The sequence below is a fragment of the Acanthisitta chloris genome, unplaced genomic scaffold (genome assembly GCF_000695815.1).
Source record: "Acanthisitta chloris isolate BGI_N310 unplaced genomic scaffold, ASM69581v1 scaffold3413, whole genome shotgun sequence".
In the NCBI taxonomy this organism is placed as follows: Eukaryota; Metazoa; Chordata; class Aves; order Passeriformes; family Acanthisittidae; genus Acanthisitta; species Acanthisitta chloris.
This window is the reverse complement of record NW_008664134.1, coordinates 23,917-45,776: the sequence shown is the minus strand read 5'-3', so window position 1 is coordinate 45,776 and position 21,860 is coordinate 23,917. Positions and strand designations below refer to the sequence as shown.

Genomic DNA, 21,860 nt, shown 5'->3' with positions numbered 1-21,860 from the left:
TGCTGAAGCTGAAAGCTTTACCAGGTCAGTGAAAACAAACAAGGGTTCATGGAGAAGCCCAGAGCTCTGCAAAACAGTAACCAGAGAGCAACCAGAACCAGGAGAGCTATAATGAATAACACACTGACACAAAGAGCTGTAAAGAAGAACATACTGACAAAAAAGAGCTATAAAACAGAGCATACTGACACTAAAAGCTATAAAGAAGAACACACTGACACAAGTTCATGAAGCTCACCTTTGGACAAGCTACCAATGAATAAGCTATTGGGCACTAGTGGCAGGGGGGAAAATATTCTGCTAGTGCAAATCTAAACACTGAGACCAACACTGCTCCTTCACTTTACCAAATGGAGAGTCTCAGCCTTCACTGCTTGCTAGTGTTTCAACTGCTGCACAAAATTCAGGGATTAAACACTGGCATTTTTCCAACAGATTGAGAGGGGTTTGATTTAAGTATTCAAGCTACTTTTAATGTAGCCAAGAATATGTCAGACCCCAACTCCACTATTTTTGTAATGACTAATGCCCTGTCTTTAATGGGTTTGCAAACAGGAACACACAATTCTAGAACAGTTTGGGCTGGAAGGGACCTTAAAGATTATCTAATCCCAACTCCCCTGCCATGGACAGGGACACATCCCACTAGACTAGTTTATTCAGAGCCCTAACCAAACTGGTCTTGATCAGTTCCGGGGATGGGGAGTCCACAACCTCTCCAGGAAACCTGTGCCAGTGCCTCAGCATCCTCACAGTAAAGAATTCCTTCCTAACAGAGCTGACTGCAGTGAGATGTGTATCTTCGTAAGTTCCTTAAAATAAATGAATCATTTCTAGCAAGAGTTATTTTTTTGACCAGCACTGCCAAGTCTCTTCACTTTGGGTCTGCGACAGTGGGTGGCTTGGCCCTCTCCAACAGTGGCAGCCTCTCCCCACCAACAAATATGAACATTAGTGTCTTTTATAGAACCACCATCATTCAGGAGCCAGGCAAGCTTTGCAGTGCTTTACTCTGGCAATCCACAAGTGTCTCAGTAATGATTTGGATTGGACATTTTCCTCTGAAATCTGGAGAATCTGAAGGTTCTAGTTTCTTCCTCAGTTTTCTCTCCACTCTTATCCCAGAGACATCAGTGACATTGAGACACAAAAACCACAGCCTGCTTGTGCTGCACCTTAAATACCAGGAACTTGCTGCCACTTAAAAGACACTCATTTTTTTTTCATAGCTTTAACATTGCCTCAGGCCACAGTATACTCCCTGAACAGCACATAAAGCCACTGCTCACCCACAAAAGAATAACGAGAAACTGCCACACCCACGCTGTCTTCCTCCTGCAAGCACCACCTGTCCCTTCTGCAGAAGTAGCAGCACTAAATCAACTCCAGCAAGCAACTTCCATGGCTTCAGATAGTTCTAGTACATCTGGAATAAGACAGCTGGTAAAAAGGGTTTCTGCTCTTACCTGGGCTGCTGCTGGGGCTGCTGGAGGAGCCTGACTAGGTGGAGGTACAGCAGTTTGAGGTTGTGCAGGTACTTGGCCTGCAGCCTGAGGTAGTTGAGTAGGTGCCTGTGCTGGAGCATTGAGTGAAGGACCTGGAGGTTCAGCTGATGGAAATAGCTGCAAGCAAAAAGGAGTTTTAATGAGAAAAGAAACTTAAGAGTTCTGACTCAAGCACCAGCTTTCCAAGAAGTGCTTGCATTCCCAGGCCTACAGGGTCCTAATGCTGAGCCCAAGTTGGTGTTCAAGGGGTTTCATGTGTCCTTATGTCCAGGGACACATTCTGTCCAGATGTTTGTGTGTTTTGCTCATCAGTAAAGGACAAGAAACCAAGATACGAGCATGCCTGAGGGTCTTGGACAGAAATTACACTCTGTGGCTAGCACAGCTGGATGCACAGAGATTGCACTGTCTCTCAGCTTGGATGAGAGTACCCTGTCCTTCAGCTTCCCTCTTTCTCAGAGTCTGAGTCCTACTTATATTTCCAAGTATCCATGCAGCCACAGAAGAGCAACCCTGCCTTGACTCATAGTTTCTTTCAGAGAACAAAACCAGCATGGCAGTAAGGATCTATCAACAACTGATCCATTCACAAAATAAATGTCAGAGTCACAGCAATTTGGATATTCAATGAAAAGTGAATTCAGAGCTCTTCAAAACACACTACACAAGATTTAGGATTGGATTAAAAGTTAGACCCTTAACAAAGCAAAATCATATGCAATTAATTTGGGGATGGGGGAAAAGAGACAAAAGAAAAGTTTAACCTTTTTTACCTCTTGCTACTCAGAACAGAGAAACCAACTCTGGTGCAGGAGCCAAAAAACTGTCAGCTTGATGGCACTTCAGTGTGCCCTTCAGCTTACTCTGATAGGTTGCAGGAAATATAAATCACCTTGAATATTGAAAACCTGGGCAGCAGACCTCCAAATCAGAATATGCATTAATCCCAAAGGGATTCTGGTTTTCAGCTTTTTCTTTGAATTTAGAGTTCATGTCAAATTACAGTGCCAGAACTCGAGTCTTTCTTAAGAATCTATAAACATTTCTTGGAAACAAATGAGGAAGAACAGCTCTGTTTATCTTCCCACACAGGTAGAGAAGAGACAAACATAGCAGAGTCTCTAAAAGATAAACAGTCCCTATCACTGAAAGATAAGATAGACTAATAGTCCTAATGTAAGAAAGAGTTCAGAACTGAGGGAGGATTATAGAGTGCAACTGAAGTTTGGTTTGCTACCAAGTATTACTCCGTATTTATGTCACAATTCTGAGCACAGGTTCCAAACCAGAGAATCAGACTATGCAAACCAGACATTTATTTCAAAGTTGTGTACGGCTGGGCTTGTGTTGTGGTTTTTTTGAAAGAGAAAATCAGAACACAGATATTTTGCTTAGATTATTCTTGTGAACAATTCATTATCTTGCAACATACACACTTTTGCCATAGCAAGTAAAGTTGCAAAGACATAAACCAAACTCACCTCAGGAAGAACTCTTGGCATTACACAGCCATGGACTCTTTTTATAGGGACCTCTTCAAACAGAGCTCAGCTACATGATACTACTACTTCACACAATATTGCTTTCAAAGGCTAATAAAGAATGTGCCTTGGAACAACAGTAATAACTAGGAGTCATTACTTCAGGAAGCCATTTGCAATTACAACTTACCTCGGAATTCTGTACAGGTTCTTTCACTCTGGGAGACTGAAAAACAGAGAAAAAACTGTCAATGCCTAGGCAAAAGTGAAACTTATTGACTAGAAGGACTTGTCAGAATCATACTGAATCGTAAGAAACCTACATAACTGTTTCAAGTTACACGTGTATTAAGACGCATGACAAAAGGGACACCACACAATTTGTTGTCATATCATACAACCCAGAAACAGACTCATGTTTCAGAACTCACAGTCAGTACTTTCACAGTGGCACACAAAAACTTAGCTGCTACCATCAGACTCATGTTTCAGAACTCACAGTCAATACTTTCACAGTGGCACACAAAACCTTAGCTGCTACCACTGCTATCCATTACCAAAATCCAGGACTCAAAAGATCACTCAGATTGGATCAAATTACTTGACCATCAAGATGGCAAAATCCATTTTAAGCTACCCAAGTCTGGCAGAAAAAGACAAGCCACACAAATCTGCCTTGCAGAGTTCTGTTAGAAAACAAATCCTGTTTGTATATTTAGGGAAGTAGTTTGCAAACCAACTTGCTTAAACCATGTAAAACCTTGAGGGGGTGAGAGGGGGAAATCAGCCTTGCTTGTGCTGCTTTCTAGAAAGAAATCCCTGGCCTGCTCTCCTTGCCCTTGGGCTCTGCATTATGCTGTGCTTGCTGTGAGAGAAAGCAGAGAACTGACAGGTGTACATGAGTTCAGCAGTGAAACAAAGAGAACAGTGGAACAAAGGGGAAAGTGCAGTCGAAGCAACCGACCAACCTTTGCTTATCAGTAAAACAGAGATAGCAGACATCATCTGTTTCACGTGAGCAGGAAGGAATTACCAAGTACTCCTTGAAAGCCCTGCAATTACACAGGAAGGAATTACCAAGTACTCCTTGATAGCCCTGCAATTATGAGAGCCTGCAGCTTTGCCTTCTCACAGGTCCAATCACCATGTGGATAGACAGGTGAGATGGTTTGCTTCATGTGGGGATTAATAAAATAGAGGTTCCTTCTCCACATAATGGTCTAACAAACAGGTTGGTGCAGTTCAAGCTTGACAGCAGAATGTTAAGTCTCACCATGCCCCCATCCAGAGCCAGTTTATGCACTAATCAATGCCACTACCTTAACAGATCAGAGCAACTTGTAACATGACCCAGGGTTTCTCATAAGTAAAGGTTAAAAATAAAAGGTTATTCTCAGAACAGCAAGTTCTGAAAACCCCTCTGGACTGGAGGAGAAGAAACAGCTCCCTCGTGACGGCTGTGATCAGGAAGTCACACAGCTGGAAAGGTAAAGCCTGAAATCCATCTCAATGTGCTCAGCCTTCACTTGACAGTTAGCAGGCAAGATGAAACATGTGGCATTGCTCCCAGGGAAACAGCCATGCTCCACATCTGCAGGACACAGCTGCTGCGCTGTTGTTTCAGGCACAAAGCTCATATCCAAGAGTACCTGGACGCCTTAAGGAATTATGCAAAAGGAACTGGTCTGGAAGATCACAGTGTGCTAAACACTGTAAAGGCAAGTATGGAAACACTGGCCCTGCCCCTCAGCTAAAAACTAACCCAGATAAATGACCAACAGAAGTGTTGAGAACTGGTTGAACATGAGCCAGCAGTGTGCCCAGGTGGCCAAGAAGGCCAACGGAATCCTGGCTTGCATCACCAAAAGTCTGCCCAGCAGGACAAGACTGTCTCCCACTACTGAGCAATGGCGAGGCACCTCAAATCCTGGGTTCAGTTTTGGGCCCTTCAAGATAAGAAAGACATTAAGGTGCTGGAGCATCTCCAGAGAAGGGCAATGGACCTGGTGAAGGGTCTGGAGCACAAGTTTGATGAGAAGTTGAGGGAGCTGGGGGGGCTCAGGCTGGAGTAAAGGAGGCTCAGGGGAGACCTTCTCACTCTCTACAGCTACCTGAAAGGACATTGCAGCCAAGTGGGGTTGGTGTGTTCTCCCAGGTAACAAGAAATAGGACAAGAAGAAATGGCCTCAAGCTGCTCCAGGGGAGGTTTATATTGGATATTAGGAAAAGTTTCTTCACTGATAGGGTGGTCGGACATTGGAACAGACTGCCCAAGCAAGTGGTGGAGTCACCATCCCTGGAAGTGTTCAGAAATATGTAGATGTAGCATTTGGGAACAGAGTTTAGTGGTGAACACAGTGGTGCTGGGTTAACAGTCGAACTCTGTGATCTTGAAGGTCTTTTTCAACCTCAAACAGAGGACAGAAAGAAAACAGGGCAAACATTAAAAGATGTTTACCTAAGGCACGACAGTAATAAAATGCAGATACAGATGGATTCATTGACTCACAAAATGGTTTGGGTTGGAAAGGACCTTTCAAGATGATCTACTCCACCCCCACTGCAACGGGCAGCAATAAAAGGCAACACCTAGTTAACACGTTATTCTATCCAACAACTGAGTTAAAATTGCAGAGGGATTTACAGACAGGTGGAATTTATACTCTCTGTTTGAAATACGGCCAAAACCCACAGGATAAGCACCAGTCCTCAATAACACCACTATATCCATGGGCAAAAATTGGCAGTCTGGAGACAAGTCTTAGAACTGCTTGAAAATGGATCAAATTGAAGTACCCAGGCAGACATTTAGTGAGGTCTAAGACACCACAGTGGCCTTCCTGACCTCCAGAAATGTACAGGCTTCCCAAAATTCTGTGTTACATATACATGAGGTGCCTCCAAAACAGTAACTGACATCTATATTTAAGTAATTGAATTAAAACCTCCTACTCCAACACACATTGTAAAGGTTTCTTGAACATGAGACCTAAAAATAAAGGCCAAATTACAGTGATCAGAACAGAGAGAAGCACAAGGAAATATGCCAAAGCATCAAGAAAAAATGGCTTGAGAAGGAACCTGTAAACATGTGTGTCAATCTGCCTTTTTTACACATAAGAGGAATGAAACAAGTCCTGTTCAAAACACAGTACCCAGAACTTAGAGACAAGATTCTAAGTAATCCCTGAAACAGAATTAGGGTCTCTTACAGTGCTGATTCCTAAAATTTGATCATATTTTAACCTACAAAACGAATTTAGAAGAATTCGGCTAATAGAGCATCAAAGAATTTCAGTAGTAGCCACCTGGGACCAAGAGATCTTCCTTGACCATGTAATGCAAAGTTGGATACAGTAAGCTCTTTAAAAAGCCACAGTAGTTGTTGCCACAAAGTATGTAAAGTATCAATAATGACTTTTAAAAACCCAAGCATTTCAAACCAAAAGAAACATAATACTGCATTTAATATTTAAGTGCCTATACAGAACACCAGTAGAAGAGAAATGAAAGAGAAATGAGAAAAGTTGTAAATGGATAAACGCTTCAAACCAATACTGCCTTTTTCTCCTTTCATATTGAAAAACATCTTAAAAATCCTTCACTGTCTCGCTAATACATTTACAGGATGGTTAAAACACAGAGTCCACTTCAAGCTATCTGCTGTAGTGAAAAGGGAATATGCAAATCCCACACTGCTGCCTGCTGGGGGAAGTCAACCTGGAAATGTATTGTAATCTTTTACCTGATCATTATATATTATTCCTCCGTGTTCTTGGGGCTTAGTCTAGCTTGGGGGGGGGAGGGGGGTGTATGTGCTGGTAGAAGGGAAAGTGGTGGTTTTTTGAGGATTTTCAAGTGCTAGACCAATCACTCCTGTGACTTTAGGGATGCTGCAATGTTTTCTACTAGGACTCATCAATTTCAGTGTAACTGAGGGGACAGAACATGCCCTGCATGTTTCAGGAATTAGCCATAAGCACAGGCCCTATTGATTTCATCTCCATCCTGGCGAGGAGAGCAGGACAAAGCCTCTCCTGACACTTCTGAAAGACAGCATCTCAAACAGTCAGCACCCTTAAAGGGAATATCCTTGCTCCAGTGAATCACTATGCTCAGCTGGGAGCAGACCATCTAAATTCACATTTCCAATTGTGCTGAACATTCCTGAATGAGACCAGCTGTGTCACACAGTGATGACAGAAAAGAGATCAAGACAATTTCTCAACATTCAATCTGCTTTCTTTGCTTCAGCTCCAAACTCGAGGGGAGGTATTATAACTTGCTGTGCATCCTTCTTCAGGCCATGTGCTTCCCAAATATGTTTAGACACACCACAAGCAGAAAACAAAACAGAGACAGCAGAGCTATCAGTTTGATGACCCACCCTGAGCTGTGAAATTGCTGCTCTGCCTTCCTCACTTTCTTCATCTAGTTCATCATCACTCCATTCCCAGCCACCATCTTCAGTCTTATGAAGACGTCCGCTGGAGCCTGGGACTCTCCGGACCTGCTCAGCACAGAGACAGAGAAATGATGTGTCAAGCAGACAGTTTCCACAGTTGATATTTTTTAGGAGAAACAGCACCAGAGTATCTTCAGTTTGCATCACCTGCCAGGGTGCCTGAGTGTTTTATTGGAATGTCTAGTTCTGTCTCTAGAAAATGCTGGACTACACTTATTATCATTGAAAATGTGAATACATGCAGAAAAACTAATGCAAGTATAACAGCAAGAGCCCAGGATTTCAGTACCTTTTTGGATCTTTCAGTGATTGTTGGTGCTCTCTGCAACATCTTCTCTTGCAAAAATTCTTTATTCTGCAAAAGAAAAATACCAAACATTTGCACTGCTGAAAATGCTCTTTGATTCCTTCACTGTCTCTGATAAAGTAACTGTTAAGCTATATCTAGCAGAAAGTAGTTTACATATTTCACCCCCATTCCCCCCAAAATATTAACCGCTTCCTTACTTAGTACTACAGTGTATTTGTAGTCAGGTGGGGGTTGGTCTCTTCTCCCAGGCAACCAGCAGCAGGACAAGAGGGCACAGACTCAAGCTCTGCCAGGGGAGGTTTAGGTTGGATATTAGGAAAAGATTTTTTATGGAGAGAGTGATCAGTCATTGGAATGTGCTGCCCAGGGAGGTGGTAGATTCACCATCCCTGAAGGTTTTCAAGATGAGACTGGATGTGGCACTTAGTGTCATGGTCTAATAACGATGGTAGCATTAGACTTGATGATCTTTGAGGGCACTTTCAACTCAGTTGGTTCTATGATTCTGTGACGTTTCATCCTAAATACCTTTTCAGTTAGCAGTGGCACTTTCTCTATGCAAAGTGATAGGGAATTAAAGAGTGAGGAGTAGGATATTATTCTAGTTTACTGGGAAATATACTTATTATACTGCAGCATCTGATACCCTGCAGAGACATCTGGCATTCTTCCATTTGCGGATACTATACCACCTGGATCCAACCCCTTTGTTTTATCTTATTCCTAAATTTATGCCTGTCCAACTGTCAAGGCAAACCTCACATGTCAGGCAGGCTGGGATGCAGGAACCTCTCTATGCTGGGGTAACAGGATTGAGGAATTTGGGCAGCAAGATTTAAAAGGGCTGAAAAAATGTGCAGCACTTATGTTTACAGAGGAAGCAAATGCAGCAATCACAACGGATTATAAATACTGGGAAACTGCTGTGATGCTTTATTGTATTAAATTTCCTCTTCAGCAAGCTGCTCCAGACTGGTATATGGGCTCCTGAGTATGCAACTTCCCAACTGCCTGTCTGAAGAGCCAAACTGCTGGCTGGACAGGAGGCAGGCCAGGCCAGGCTGGCAATGGCACTGTGATTTGGCTGGGTAACCACACCACACGAGTGAGGTTGCAAAGCCCTGCCATCTCTACCCATGCAGTGCTCCCAGACTTCCTCATGATGGTTGCTTGCAGGCAGGATGGAGAGTCTCAAGACACACTCTGTCATCCCTGGTAAGTGGCTCTCAGCATTATCAAGCCACACTTTTACATAACATAGACTGTATTTAAATATATAACTCAATATAGATGTGCAGAAGTTGGACTCTTCAGCCTTCAAGTTACAGCTGTCAGTTTGGCGGTGGCTGATGTATGACAGTAATTTAACCCTGAGTGTGAAGTGGCACACATTTTCACTTCAGCTGCTGAGTTACGTATTGCCTCATTTATGGTAACGTTAATTTTCTATCACCACTTATGTTAATATGTTACTCTACAGCAGCTTAATGAAAGCATGAAGGAGATTTTGCACACAATGAAGTGTAACATGAACCAGAACTCGCACAGCCAAATGGAGAAAGATCAACAATATGTAAACCATCTTGTCACTTTGGACACTAAGTGTGCATCCAGCATACAGATACAGACTATTCAGTTGCCTAAAAAATCCCATCACGGACAGTGAAAACCCAGTTAATACTGTAAGAGCTCAGATATCAGTTAAACTTGCCCTAAAGCAAACGGCTTCATTTCATAACCTGGACCACTCTCCCAACTTCCTTGGTTCATAGAATCATCAAATCACCAACTATCCTGAGTTAGAAGGAACCCACGAGGATCATCAAGTCCAACTCGTGGCCCTGCATAGGACATCCCCAAGACTCACACCATGTGCCTGAGAGCATTGTCCAAACACTTCCTGAGCTCTATCAGGTTTGTGCTGTGATCACTGTCCTGAGGAGCTGTTCCAGTGCCCAGCCACCCTCCGGGTGAGGAATCTTTTCCTAATTTCTAACCTAAACCTCCCCTGACACAGCTTCATGTCATTCCCTCAGGTCCTATCACTGATCACCAGAGGGAAGAGCTCAGTGCCTCCTCTTCTGTTTTTCCTTGTGAGGAGGAAGTGCAGCCTCCCCTTGGTTGCACTTATTAAGACTTCTGTCAGCTTTAATAGGACATTTAGATCCTGTACAGATAACTGGATGTGGCCACTTCCATTTAAGCATCTTAGTCTGGGAGCTGAAAACTACTCTGATTAATTGGTGACACAATTGTGCTATCCCAAGTATTGAATATCTTTTTGCCAGTTTAATCTATATTCTGCTACAAACCCCATGCAGTTTGATCGCAAACATGTCACAGAAAAAATAAGCACACAGAAGACATTTCTTCATGCCTGTGGAAATATAAATTCTCCCTTGTATTATTTCTGTCTCCCTCAAAAAGACCTTGCACGTTGCATATGCACTAATCTCCAGGCAGTAATTACATAATGCTCTCTGGCAGTTCACTTCAAGGCTAGAAATGGAAGTATACTACTATTTTATATCAAAGGATCTTCACTTTCCATAAGGCAACACAGGGTGAAATAGCTTTAGATAGCCCTTGCACAGTGGCCCTCATTCACCCCTTTGCCTACAGACTGATTATAGAGTTTACTAAAATATAAGTTACACTCACTGCCACAAAGACCTTTATGGTTAGACAGGCAGCCAGAATGGCACCATTACAAGAGAAGAACATACCCAAAAGCTACTGAAAAACATTAAAATGCTTAAGAATTTCTAGGTAATTTCTCTTACCAGCAGCACACACAGAAAGTACAGAAGTGGGTTTCATTCTGTTCCTTCACAATGACCCATTCAACATGCTCAGCTATGCTGGCCCCAAGTGAAACAGCCCACAGTCCTGCCAACAAAGCTGTCACCACACCTATCGTCTTCTGAAAAGTCCTCCCCACAGCCTCTGCACAGATCAGTTTAGGAAGTGTTTTCTTACCTTTGCTTTCGTGAAAAATTTGTGTCGTAGGAGTTCTGCTGCTGTCGGTCTGTCAATAGAAACAGATATAGAAAAGACAACTATAAATGCTCCTTTTCAATACAAACATCTTCAACACTGCTGCAGCTTCTTGTAACATGGCATCTCACGAGGGCATTAGGTTCTTCTGCACAATTCCCCTAAAATCAATGTATTCCAAGTAAATTTTACCCAGCAGTCTTTTAAACACTCAGTGTATCCTGATGAAAGCCTATTCCATTTAAAAGCAGAGAACTGCTCAGAGTGCCGGGGGAGAAGTCTCCTATTTTGATGCTGAACTTGAGACTCTTTGATAAGGACAGGATCACAGAAACTATTTCCTCACAGAACCATCACCTCCCACAGGAGTGCAGTAGTCACCATGCGCAAGTACTGGAGTTATTTCAGAGATACTTGATTAAAGGTGTGTAATTAGTTTTATTACACACAGGTGGGATAATCAACCTTTGTCTAATAGAAAAGGAACAAGCACAAACTCTTTTTCCCTTTACGTTAGACATTAGAATAAATACTGGAAAGTAAGAGACACCCCTTGGTCAGTTTAGGATGAGCTTTCTAAAGACTCAGCCTATATGACAAAGTACCAGCCTACAGCATCTCCCACACTGCAAACTCTGCTTAAATAGTAACAGAGTTTAATCACTCACTTGCAAAGGGCATACACCACAGGGTTTATTTCACCTCAGGCTACTCTCACAAAACCCATCTACCTTACAGCAAGGGAGCCCCTAAAATAATTGGAAAGCAACGGTACTAAATTATCCTCTTGGAGAACCCATGCAACATGCCAACAGTCAGGATGATGCCAGTGGCTGGCAAGCACTGCTTGAGGAGACAGAAGGACTGTGCCATGATTCAGAGACATTATGTATAATCTGATCAGCACACAACCTAACCTGAAGGGATAGGATATGCTTTAGAAAGGTGAAAGAACATCATGCTGAGAAAAATAAACCACCTATCAGCATTTATCAAGCACTCCACTGGATTCATTAAGCATTACAAGTGCAAAGCTTGTTAGAAGAGAGAGATCTCATCTCACAATGCGTGAGAAGCCTCTGTTCCTGGATCTGTCACAAGAGAGAACTGAAAAATGTCTTCATTATTATTATTTAATGAAAGCACTTTTTCCTTTTCAGAATTAACTTTGCTTACTGAGGAGGAAAAAAACCTCCCTAAGAGGTATTAAAAATGGCACAACACACACACCACCCCCTCAGTACTATTTCCTGCATCACTGAGAAGTCAAGCTACTGTTCAAGGAAGGCTGAAAGTGTCATCAGGTCACTTAAGCAATCTGCATTGATGAAAACATGCTGGTAGAATTTGCCAGTGTTTTGCCTGATTTACCCCCTCAAAACAAACATTACATATAATTAAGTAAGACAAAGCTGCACTGAAAGCCTTCTTTGCAATGACAAATTTGAAAAAGCTTATTTATGCAGTTTTTGCAAGTAAACCTATATTGCTCAACCTGTAATTTCTGATTTATAAACACAGAGCACTTTTGACTAGGAACAAAACATGAACTGCAGTCACCTGCTGGAGGTGGCCAGCAGAGAATGGCTCTACCCACGCAGTGGACTGGGATGCACTCTCATTAACCCAAATGGGAGATGTGTGCCCCAGCCAGGCTCAATGCCAGACATTTATCCATAAAAACAAGGACAGCCAAGAGAATTTGTTGCCACACAGCAAGACTGCTGTGTTCATCGTGACTGAAAGGCTGGATGGGCAGAGAGTGCATCAAGTTTAAAAAACATGGAATACAATGAGGTTTGTGAGTTTGTTTCATTTTTATTTAATTTTGTGTTACCCGTTCTTACCTTTTTTCAGGGTCTTTTTGTAGGCACGATGAAATCATCTTCCTAAATGATTTCCCATACTTCTTCAGCATCTCCTTATCTTGCACACCAGTTTCCAAAGATGGAGGATCATTTTGCAGCGTCAGCATTAAAACCTGAAAGAATTATGTCTATTGGCAATGAGATTTTTCTTGGCCCTTATTAGAGACAGATCTTGGGAAAAATGTATTTTAGACAAATATTTTCATCAAGCACCTGAGCCCACAAGGATGTGCTGACAACAAATACTCAACAATTTAAACTACTGTTTTCCATCCCATCTCCTGGCCCATGGAGCAGCCCATGGGCCACATACTTCAGGCCTGTTTGGTGTGATTTAAGGTGTAAGCAGAGCAGAACTTCTACCAGCTTTCCTCATTTGAGATGAACAGTTGTGCACAGCATTGGATTCAAAGACTCTGGTTAGCCTCCCTGCAGGTATTTCTTAGCTAGAAATCAAATTAATGTAAAGGCAGAAGGGCAACATAAAAAGTACAATGGTTCACTTGCATGTACCAATGTGACAGCAGGTGAAGACATTCCTCACACAAGCCCCCATCAAGCCAAACTGATTATTTCCTTCACATCACTTAAATATTCTGAAGGAAAGGAAGAAAATTACTCATTTCCATTTTCACTTGTCACCTACATACAGATGAATACCTATTTTTAGAAAAGGAAGCAGCACATAGCACATTTAAATAGCTTTCAACAGCTATATTGCTTAGGGCAGCAAAAGCACATCAATCTAGCTGAAATTATACAGCCCCTGACAGAATTCCCTGCTTTTTTCCCCCCTCCTTGGAGGGTCACTTAATGCACAGGTCATTTTGCTGCATAACAAAATTAATCTGCAGTGCAACACAATTACATTCAATAAATAAAACAGAGCTCTTGCAGGCTGCTCCACTGGAACTGAAACCTAACAGAATTAGGGACTCAATTCTATCTACCATATGACAACGTAAGATACTAAATAAGTGATCTCTATATTCAAAGCTGCATCTCAGGCATTCAAAACACAATAAAAAGAAGTACAACTTGCAGAAGTTGCTGCAAAATGCTTACAATAATCATAGCTCAGAAGGAAATATCAATGAAACCAGCAACAGCTAAATCAGCGACACATTTCCCTGAACTCTGCTGCTCTGCCACAATCATTGACATTGCAGGAACTTCAATGGCATTTCTAAACCACTCAGCACTCAGTAGTCCCTGCACAGAGATGACAAGTTTTAAAATTAATTCTGTTGTACAAAAGTTAAACTAGTGCAAAGTCCTAGCATTTAAAGGGATACAAGGATGTGCCTGCTCTGAGTTAGGAGTTACAGGATTCCCAAACGCTATTTTAATTGTGGAGTGGGAGGTGATGCACCCACATCCTGAAGAGGTGACACCCACATTGCACAGCACTCCAGCAGTTAAGACTCAGAGAAGGAAAGCTTGCCCCATATTATGCCACATTTTGAGAGACTTGGCACCCAGAGGCCCTCACATCCCATGTAACTACTCAAACCATAAGCTTTGGGGATACCAAAAGGGTTCTCTACCCCTCGTGTTTGATTCGAGGGAGCACACATCCCAGGTAAGAGAAGCAAAGAGACCTTCAAGAGAGTGGGCCAAAGGGGCTCAAAGTTTCATGACTGAGACAAGGCCTCATCAGAGATATCACAAAGGAGACAAAGAAAAGGATCTCAAAATTCAGCAGAAGAACAGGATGCTTCAGACCTCAACTGATGGGGTCAAGTCTGCTAACTTTAAGATGCAGCCTCCTCCTGAAAGAGCAGCACGTTGGAAGTAGCTCCTGGTTCATGAGTGAGGAAACAGGGAAAGTTAGCCAAACTACAAAGCAATCTAAAGTTCAAGATATTTGAAAAATATTTTCGAAGTGCCAGTGTTTAAACAAGAACGTTTCTTTCTACTCTAATAAAATACTAGCGCTGCCTATACCAGACCATTCCATACTGATGTGGTACTTTGCACTGTTTCAGTGACTGACATGACTGTGTTGGCATTAAACAAAATAAGATGTTCTTTTGGACAACTAGTAACATCATTTCTGAGAGGTATCAAGGATTATCAGTGCAGGAGAAAGAATGGCTCACCATCCCAGTGTCACAGGATGCCAGATAATGTGTGCTGGATCATTATTTATAGCCCTAAAAACATCTGCTGCCTTCAGAGGTTCCAGGATTAAAACACACAGCACTTTCCTCAAGAATGGTAAGACTCAGGATCTAAATAAAAACTGTGCAGTTTCCGACAATGCTGATTAAGTGGCATATTTTTAAGAAGTGACTTCAGATAAATCCAAGACCATGATGATCCACCAGTGCAAGCTGAGAGGACAAGCTCTTCAACAGAGTATGCTGGCCAAAATTCTTGGAAACACCTAAAGAATAAAATGATCTTTTATCTTGCACAAGTATCTGGAGACCTGCTCACCTTCATCGGTGGGTATTTATGGTAAGGAGCTGCCCCTGTAGCCAGTTCAATAGCAGTGATCCCAAAACTCCAGATGTCTGCCTTGAAATCGTATCCTCTGACCTGAAAAATATTAAGAGAATGTTAGTATGTGCCTCACTGTCCTACACTACAATCCCTTTCACCCTTTCCCCTTGAATTTGGGAAGAGCAGCACTATAGGAGAAGGAAAGAACACTTGCTCACTCCTCTCCCCACATCTCCTTACACCCTCGAGGAGGTGTTTTTGAAGTCACAGTCTGATGAAAATCATTGTTGTGGGCTGTGCAACTGCTCTGTCATAAACCTCTTCATGAGCAGAACATAAAGGAGCACTGGGTTAACCCAGGCTCAAACTTCTACACAAAGACACAGAGAGCCATTAAACAGTATAATGAAACTCTCATAGTTAATAGATGGACTGTTACCCCTTGGGACACATGCCTCACTACACTTTTAGTTAACCACTTAATCAATCTGACTGCAAACATGCTCCATCCTGAAACTCCAGTACACACCAGCACAGTAAAAGTCCCTCATTCCTGCCTGTAGACTAATATTTCCCTCTACTAATTACCAGTAGCTTCTGCACTTGACATTAAACACAGGCTTGTTCATGAAAATTTATAGCATTTACTTCCCCTCCTGCACAGGAAAAAATATTTCATACGCCAAAGCAGTTACTTCCTCATTATCATTAGGTAATATTTTGGCACTTGCTTTCTCCACTGCAGGGGAGAGACATTATGTACTAACTTCAAGAGCAGCTACGAAAATCAAAGTGTTTGGTTGCTTGGGATGGTTTGTATTTCTTCTTGCTAGACTATGGAAAAATGAGAATTGAATCAGAGCAAAGCTAAGAGGGATATAGTGCTCAGCTAACCTAACAAGCTTTCAAAAGACACTGTGATGAAGCCAACAAATGTTCCCTAAACTACCTTTAGATGATCTTGAATTCTGGCAAACAAAAAAAACCCCTCCTGCACTGTTTGTCAGGTAGTACTACAGCTGAACTGAAATTTATTATGGCAACAGGAACAGTAATTTTTTCAGCTTTGTAAGCATCATTTTCATGAGGCTTAAAGGTCTGAAATGTTTCTTGAAGTGCTTCGGTTTATAGATGCCATGATTTTGAACACACTTTGAGTCAGTTAACTAAACAAGCACAGATATATAGTATAATTTTAAATAACACAGTGAAATAAATACACTACATTAGGGTAGGTTTCCCCCCTCACACTATTTTTAGGTTTTGAGACTAACTTTGGGACATTTCATAGCTCTATTTTTTAGTTACTCTTGCAGCACATCGATACACTGTACACCCCCATTTCCTTCAGGGATTTGAACTGTTTAGTGTGGGTTATTTTTAATTATTTTACATAATCCTGCTTGAAAATGAAAGCTATGAAGCTCAAAACAGCAGTTCATCTTGACATTTTTCCAATACATATTAGTCACCACCCTGCTGTTAGTTTATAACAACATTTTTTTTCAGCAACTTTTTTTTTTGCCCATAAATCAGTCAAGTGAACATACATTCAAAGACAATGTTGGGCTATCACGCATTAACATGCTAAAGGAAATTAACGATGCTAAAAGCAGACCAGATGGAACTGGGTCGATAATATCTATCTATCAGAGGCCAACTACAGCAATCCCTTTGTCCCTTTTCCCGGCTGGATCTAGCGGCTCAGAGTGACACCTGCTGGAAGGCAGCAAGATGATCTGATGGACATAGAAGGATTTCACATCAGCACCTAAAATACTGCTTTAACATATAATATTTGCAGTCACTTAGATGTGCACAGCCTTGGTGGAGGTCTTGTACTCCCTAGAAAACCTGTATCCTTCGGAAATACATTTATTGCATCAAGGACCCCTCACTTTGTCACTAAAAATCTTTATTTTCTGTTCTTAACTTCCTCCTTAAGATTTTTTTCCCCTTTTGTCCTGAGGACTGTGGCTGCAGTGAGCCTGGAGCAGTACTGGGTAGGTCCTGTCCAGGCTGCTGTGCCCTGTGCACCAGGCAGGACACAAAGGATAGAAAAGCAAGGGACAACTCTGATCTGGCTTTGGAAACATCAAATACTCTATTTTTATTTATTTTTAAATCAACATTAAAAAAAATCCAGAGGGATAGGACAGTGAAACAGTTCAGAATCGAAAAAGGTTCCTGACTTTGGAAGCATGTCTTTATTCTTCAGTGTTAGACTTATACTCTGAGGAGACTGCACAAGTGCTGTAACACATCAACCCCTCAATGCCACCATGGGGAGCCACTGAAAAGGCCAAACACTGAAAAAGTCTTTCATCAATAATATATTTAAGCTAATCCAAAGTTATCTCAACTCCTCAATAAGTTTTAGGTATAGGAAAAAATGCATTAAAGTGCTACCACAATTTTAGCTGCATTTCATTTTAGATATATGTGAGGGTCACATTCAAGTTTCCTCTAAGCTTCAAAATATTTTATTGTGAACAACAAGGAGAAAAGTAGCAAGGTGGGTTTACTCTAATAAAACAATGTTTACTCAAAATACTTTTGTTACAGAGATTTTTGAGAGGAAAAAATGAAGACCATTTATAGCCAGCTGTATTTCTGCTTAGAACACCTGTCAAACCCAGCCCTGAGTCCAGCCCTCTGTCAAACTGATTTTAAGGGGATGAGGGGTAAGTTTTGGAATGCTCATGGCACTGAACACCAATGCCACTGACAGCTACTGCAAATGCCCTGTCAGGACTCTGGTGTCATTTTGTTTGTGGAACTTGCTCAGAAATGGCCAATGGTAGTTTACATTAAACAAAGTTTCCAGGTGGCATTCATCAGAAGTCACACAGACAAAGCTCCTGTAGTTTAGTCTAGGAGCAGCAGAGAACAGAAAGTGACATAACTTCACCCAAGGGGAGAAAATGTGACATCTCTTAGCTGACCAAAAGAGCAGAGGAGGAAGGGGCAAAAGGCAAGCAGTCCTAGGCGTTTAGAGCCTGGATCCTTGCAAACCAAGAGAAGCTAAAAACCTGAATAAAGTCAACTGAATGATATTTTACTGCAGTAACTCCCCACTTTGACATGTCACAATTAACCACCCCAAATGCTCACTTGCAAATGCAGAAGAGCATGTCACTGAGCTGTATATGTGTGAAACTGCTTATATTCTATCTCACATTTATGCAAGAGGGAGGGGCAGGTTAATCCTCTTTATGCAACAGCTGAGCTGTCTCACCCTCACCTTAGGCAGGAGCTTGAAGAGAAGCAATAGAGCAAAAAAACCTACTGAACACTTAACATTCCCCAGTCCAAGTCTGGCTGCAATAGGCAAACTGAAGAAAATCCTGTGGTTTTGAGAAAAACTTAAAGGATGCCAAATTAACATCTTAGTTTGAAGTAAATACAGCCATTGTTGATAACAGGGAATTCCAGGTGCAGATCAGCTCAGAAGACACTAGGAAAAACAATTCACCTGCTCCATAACTTCTGGTGCCATCCAGCAAGGTGTGCCCACAAATGTTTTCCTGACTTTATTCCTGGTAATGTCACCACCAGTGGCCAGAAATGCGCTAACACCAAAGTCTGAAAAGAAAACAAAGGCAGAATTTATTAAGAACACATCCCGAGCACACTGAAGGGCTGTCCCCTCTTTCCCCTCATATTCCCAGCCACCTATTAAGTACTAGACCATGCAGTCACGCATGAAGAGTTCCCTAATAAAGGAGGAATGATCAACAGTTAGCTAAGAGTGCTGGTACATGAACTGCCATTCAGCAGTTCCCCATTCAATTCCTGGGGACAGCAGAACTTTCAGCGCTGGCCGGCAGAGAGGAAAATTCCACTTGCCATTACAGCCCACTGGTCACATTACAGCCCTCCCCGTGCTCCCCCACAGACCTGCTGCTGTACAAACCTGCCTCTGCCAGACACAGCTTTATTTACATTTGCATATATACATAATGAGAACTGAGCCTCAATCAGCACCCTGTTAACAGTCACAGCAATCAAGCTGGGTATGTAAAAAGTTACCTGACTTGGTAACATTTAACAGTCCTAAATGCAACCTAGAGATGAGATACCAGCCCCTTAGTCTGGCTATTTTATTACCAGAATGTGTTTTGCATGGTAATCTTCCATGACTGAAATGCTCAGTGCTTTAACAGGACCATGGACTGGTTCCTGAGACAGAGCAGCACTGCTGAATGGAGCAGCAGGTGCCACAAACCAGCCTGATCATCCCAGAGGAAGCCTTGCAGACAGGTATTCACACCTGCATCACCACAACCTGAAACACCTTTCATCACAAGCTGGAAGATGCTCAAGGATGACCTTTGCACTCACTGGTAATTGTATTTCTAAAGATTAAATCACTCTTTTATGTGAAAATTATGCTGTCAAAGGTAACCCTGATGTTTTATGCAATTAAGAATGAAATGGAAAACAGGGTCTGTGACCAGCAGCAGCAGGGTGAAGGAATAGATCTGTGATACAGTGTGCTTGTTCAGAGAAGAGCATTACAACAGAATTGGCAGCCAAGTCATTCAAGAGAGGATGGTACTTTCCTTGGAGAAAAAAGGAATAAATCAAGTGACAGGGAAACTGTATACACAGAATCGGGTAAGTATTTCTTCCCAATTTGCTCCAAACTACACTGCTTATGTCTTGTTGAATTACAGACCCTCCAGTGGGCCTTTAATTCCCCTAACTCAACTTTATCTACACACATTTTTTTAAACACAGTACAAGCAATCAAAATCTTGAATGTCATTTTCAATACTGATGACAGGCTTGGAAAGCAAGTCTGAAATTCCAGGGCATTTCACATAAAATCAGAACATTATCAACCACAACTAGTTCAAAAATTCTTGAAACTCTGCTGACAGTTAACTGTAAAGCCAAAAGCCTTTGCCGCCGCAGCCAGAGGAGACAGAGTTACTCCATGGCTTAAGAATGTTATTCTGAGAAATCAACTGCAACAAAAGATCCCACTTCACAACTTGCAGGCAATGGCATCCATGTAAGGACCATCCCAAGCTTCCCTTGGCGTCATACCACCAGATACTTGAGAAACACCACTGAAATCATCCCTCAGAAGAAGATGCTGAAAGCTTCCATCTCACTTTGGCCAGAGGCTTCCAAGGACAGGAACTTAGTAGTCACTAGAGTACTAGACATGGATAACTGAAAGGTGACATTGAAGGAAGTTGCATAGAAATCACAGGGCTAAAATCAGCACTAGCAAATGCCTATCACTGGGGTTCAGCTTCTTCCAGATATGCTGTCTTGTTCTCTTCCCTGCTCCGAGAGGCATCTTGGCTTCCTGCTATCCTTGAAGTTTTAGCACTCCTGGATGGATCACTATCCCCATCAGCATTGCCCTCTGTATTTTTCTGGAAACCCACTTTTAGCAACAGTGATTTTGCTTTGAGATCTTTTCTGTGAGTATTCACCATCCCTGCTTTTCCCAGAAACTGAAGGAACTGCCTAAAGATTCAGAGCAAAGTTACTTGCCCTTTACTACTCATTACAGGAAGCCTTGCAAGATCTATTGTTCTGAATTCAAGAGCAATTAGAAGTTCTTTTAAATAAGATAATACTAATAGAAACTTGTCCTAGTGCCATCAGCATTTTATTGTGATGTGCTGTATTTGAACTTGCACATATTATCTTACCTCAAGTTTCCATGCAGTCATTTTGAGGGGAAAGGAAATGCCATTCAAAGCAAAAGCATTCCAGCAGTAAAAACACAAGTCCTTTACACACTATTCACCACATCTCAGATCAAACATGGGTTTATAAATTCCAGTTGGAAACTGGGCCCCTACATCTGCCATCTGAGGTCAGCAGAAAGCTTAAATGGAATTAAAGTTTATTTTATTACATGGTTGATTTATTCAATGTTTTCCCAATCAATTTCCCTCATTTCTAGTGGGCTAAAACAGGCACAGCCAGTCTGTGTTGCTTTGCTGTAAGGAATGACTTTGAGACCATCTTCTCAAATGTCATCTTACTAACTTTATCCAAGCCCCAGCTATTAAGATAAGAATGTGCCTGCTCTCAAGAAATATCTGCAAAGCAATAAAACACAATTCTAACCACAAGTTCAGATTGGTTCAGATCATATTTCTGAGCAGTTGGTACGATCTGAGCCTCAGCCTCTCTGCCCTCAGAAAGGTTATGAAAGAACTAGGTTACTGCAAACGAATTTAACTCCAGAAAATGGGAAAAGCCATGAAATTCAAGATAGCTCACAGGTGTTTATATTTGTACTCTTCTTTGGCAGCTCATAGTTTATATTGGCTCCCTACAGTGATAACTGAAAAGGACTGAATCACCAGAAACAGAGAGAACTGGAAATGTTTGGACTTGGCTTGCAATACCAGTAACCACCACTGCTGAAGACCCACCAACTGTCAGACATTCTAAAGAAATCCCAAAATTGCAGACTTCCAGCAGTCTATTAGCAAATAACAGATTCCAGGATGCCTGGGCACAAGTGGTAGGATATTTTTTAAAATCATTTTTCTGAAGCAATATAGAAAAGATTCATTTGTTGGAGCTGTGATATAAACCAAAGACTGCTTACAGAAACCCAGAGATGTACATCTCCAGACACATATCACAGCAAAACCAATCCAGGATGAGAATGTCAATTCTGCTGATGCAGGCTCTGCAGAAAATATGGCAATTTTGTCTTTTTCAGTAGAAAAATCACATGTTGCAAACCACATCCCCTACAGGACACTCTGCAGCAGCATCGAAGTTGCAGACTAGTGTTTGAAA

The 21,860-nt window shown here is 41.8% G+C and overlaps 1 protein-coding gene across 1 annotated transcript in view; it reads right to left on the bottom strand.

The window, feature by feature from the left end:
* The window catches only part of OXSR1 (oxidative stress responsive 1), a gene marked incomplete at its 5' end in the record, with an annotated part of 46,684 nt that overhangs the window by 5,003 nt on the left and 19,821 nt on the right, over positions 1-21,860 (bottom strand). The window contains 8 exons of the mRNA XM_009071197.1: positions 1,467-1,622; positions 3,177-3,212; positions 7,374-7,496; positions 7,741-7,806; positions 10,741-10,789; positions 12,606-12,739; positions 15,069-15,170; positions 18,550-18,659. Coding sequence (XP_009069445.1) covers positions 1,467-1,622; positions 3,177-3,212; positions 7,374-7,496; positions 7,741-7,806; positions 10,741-10,789; positions 12,606-12,739; positions 15,069-15,170; positions 18,550-18,659 — 776 coding nt within the window. The remainder of the gene's footprint in view (positions 1-1,466; positions 1,623-3,176; positions 3,213-7,373; positions 7,497-7,740; positions 7,807-10,740; positions 10,790-12,605; positions 12,740-15,068; positions 15,171-18,549; positions 18,660-21,860) is intronic.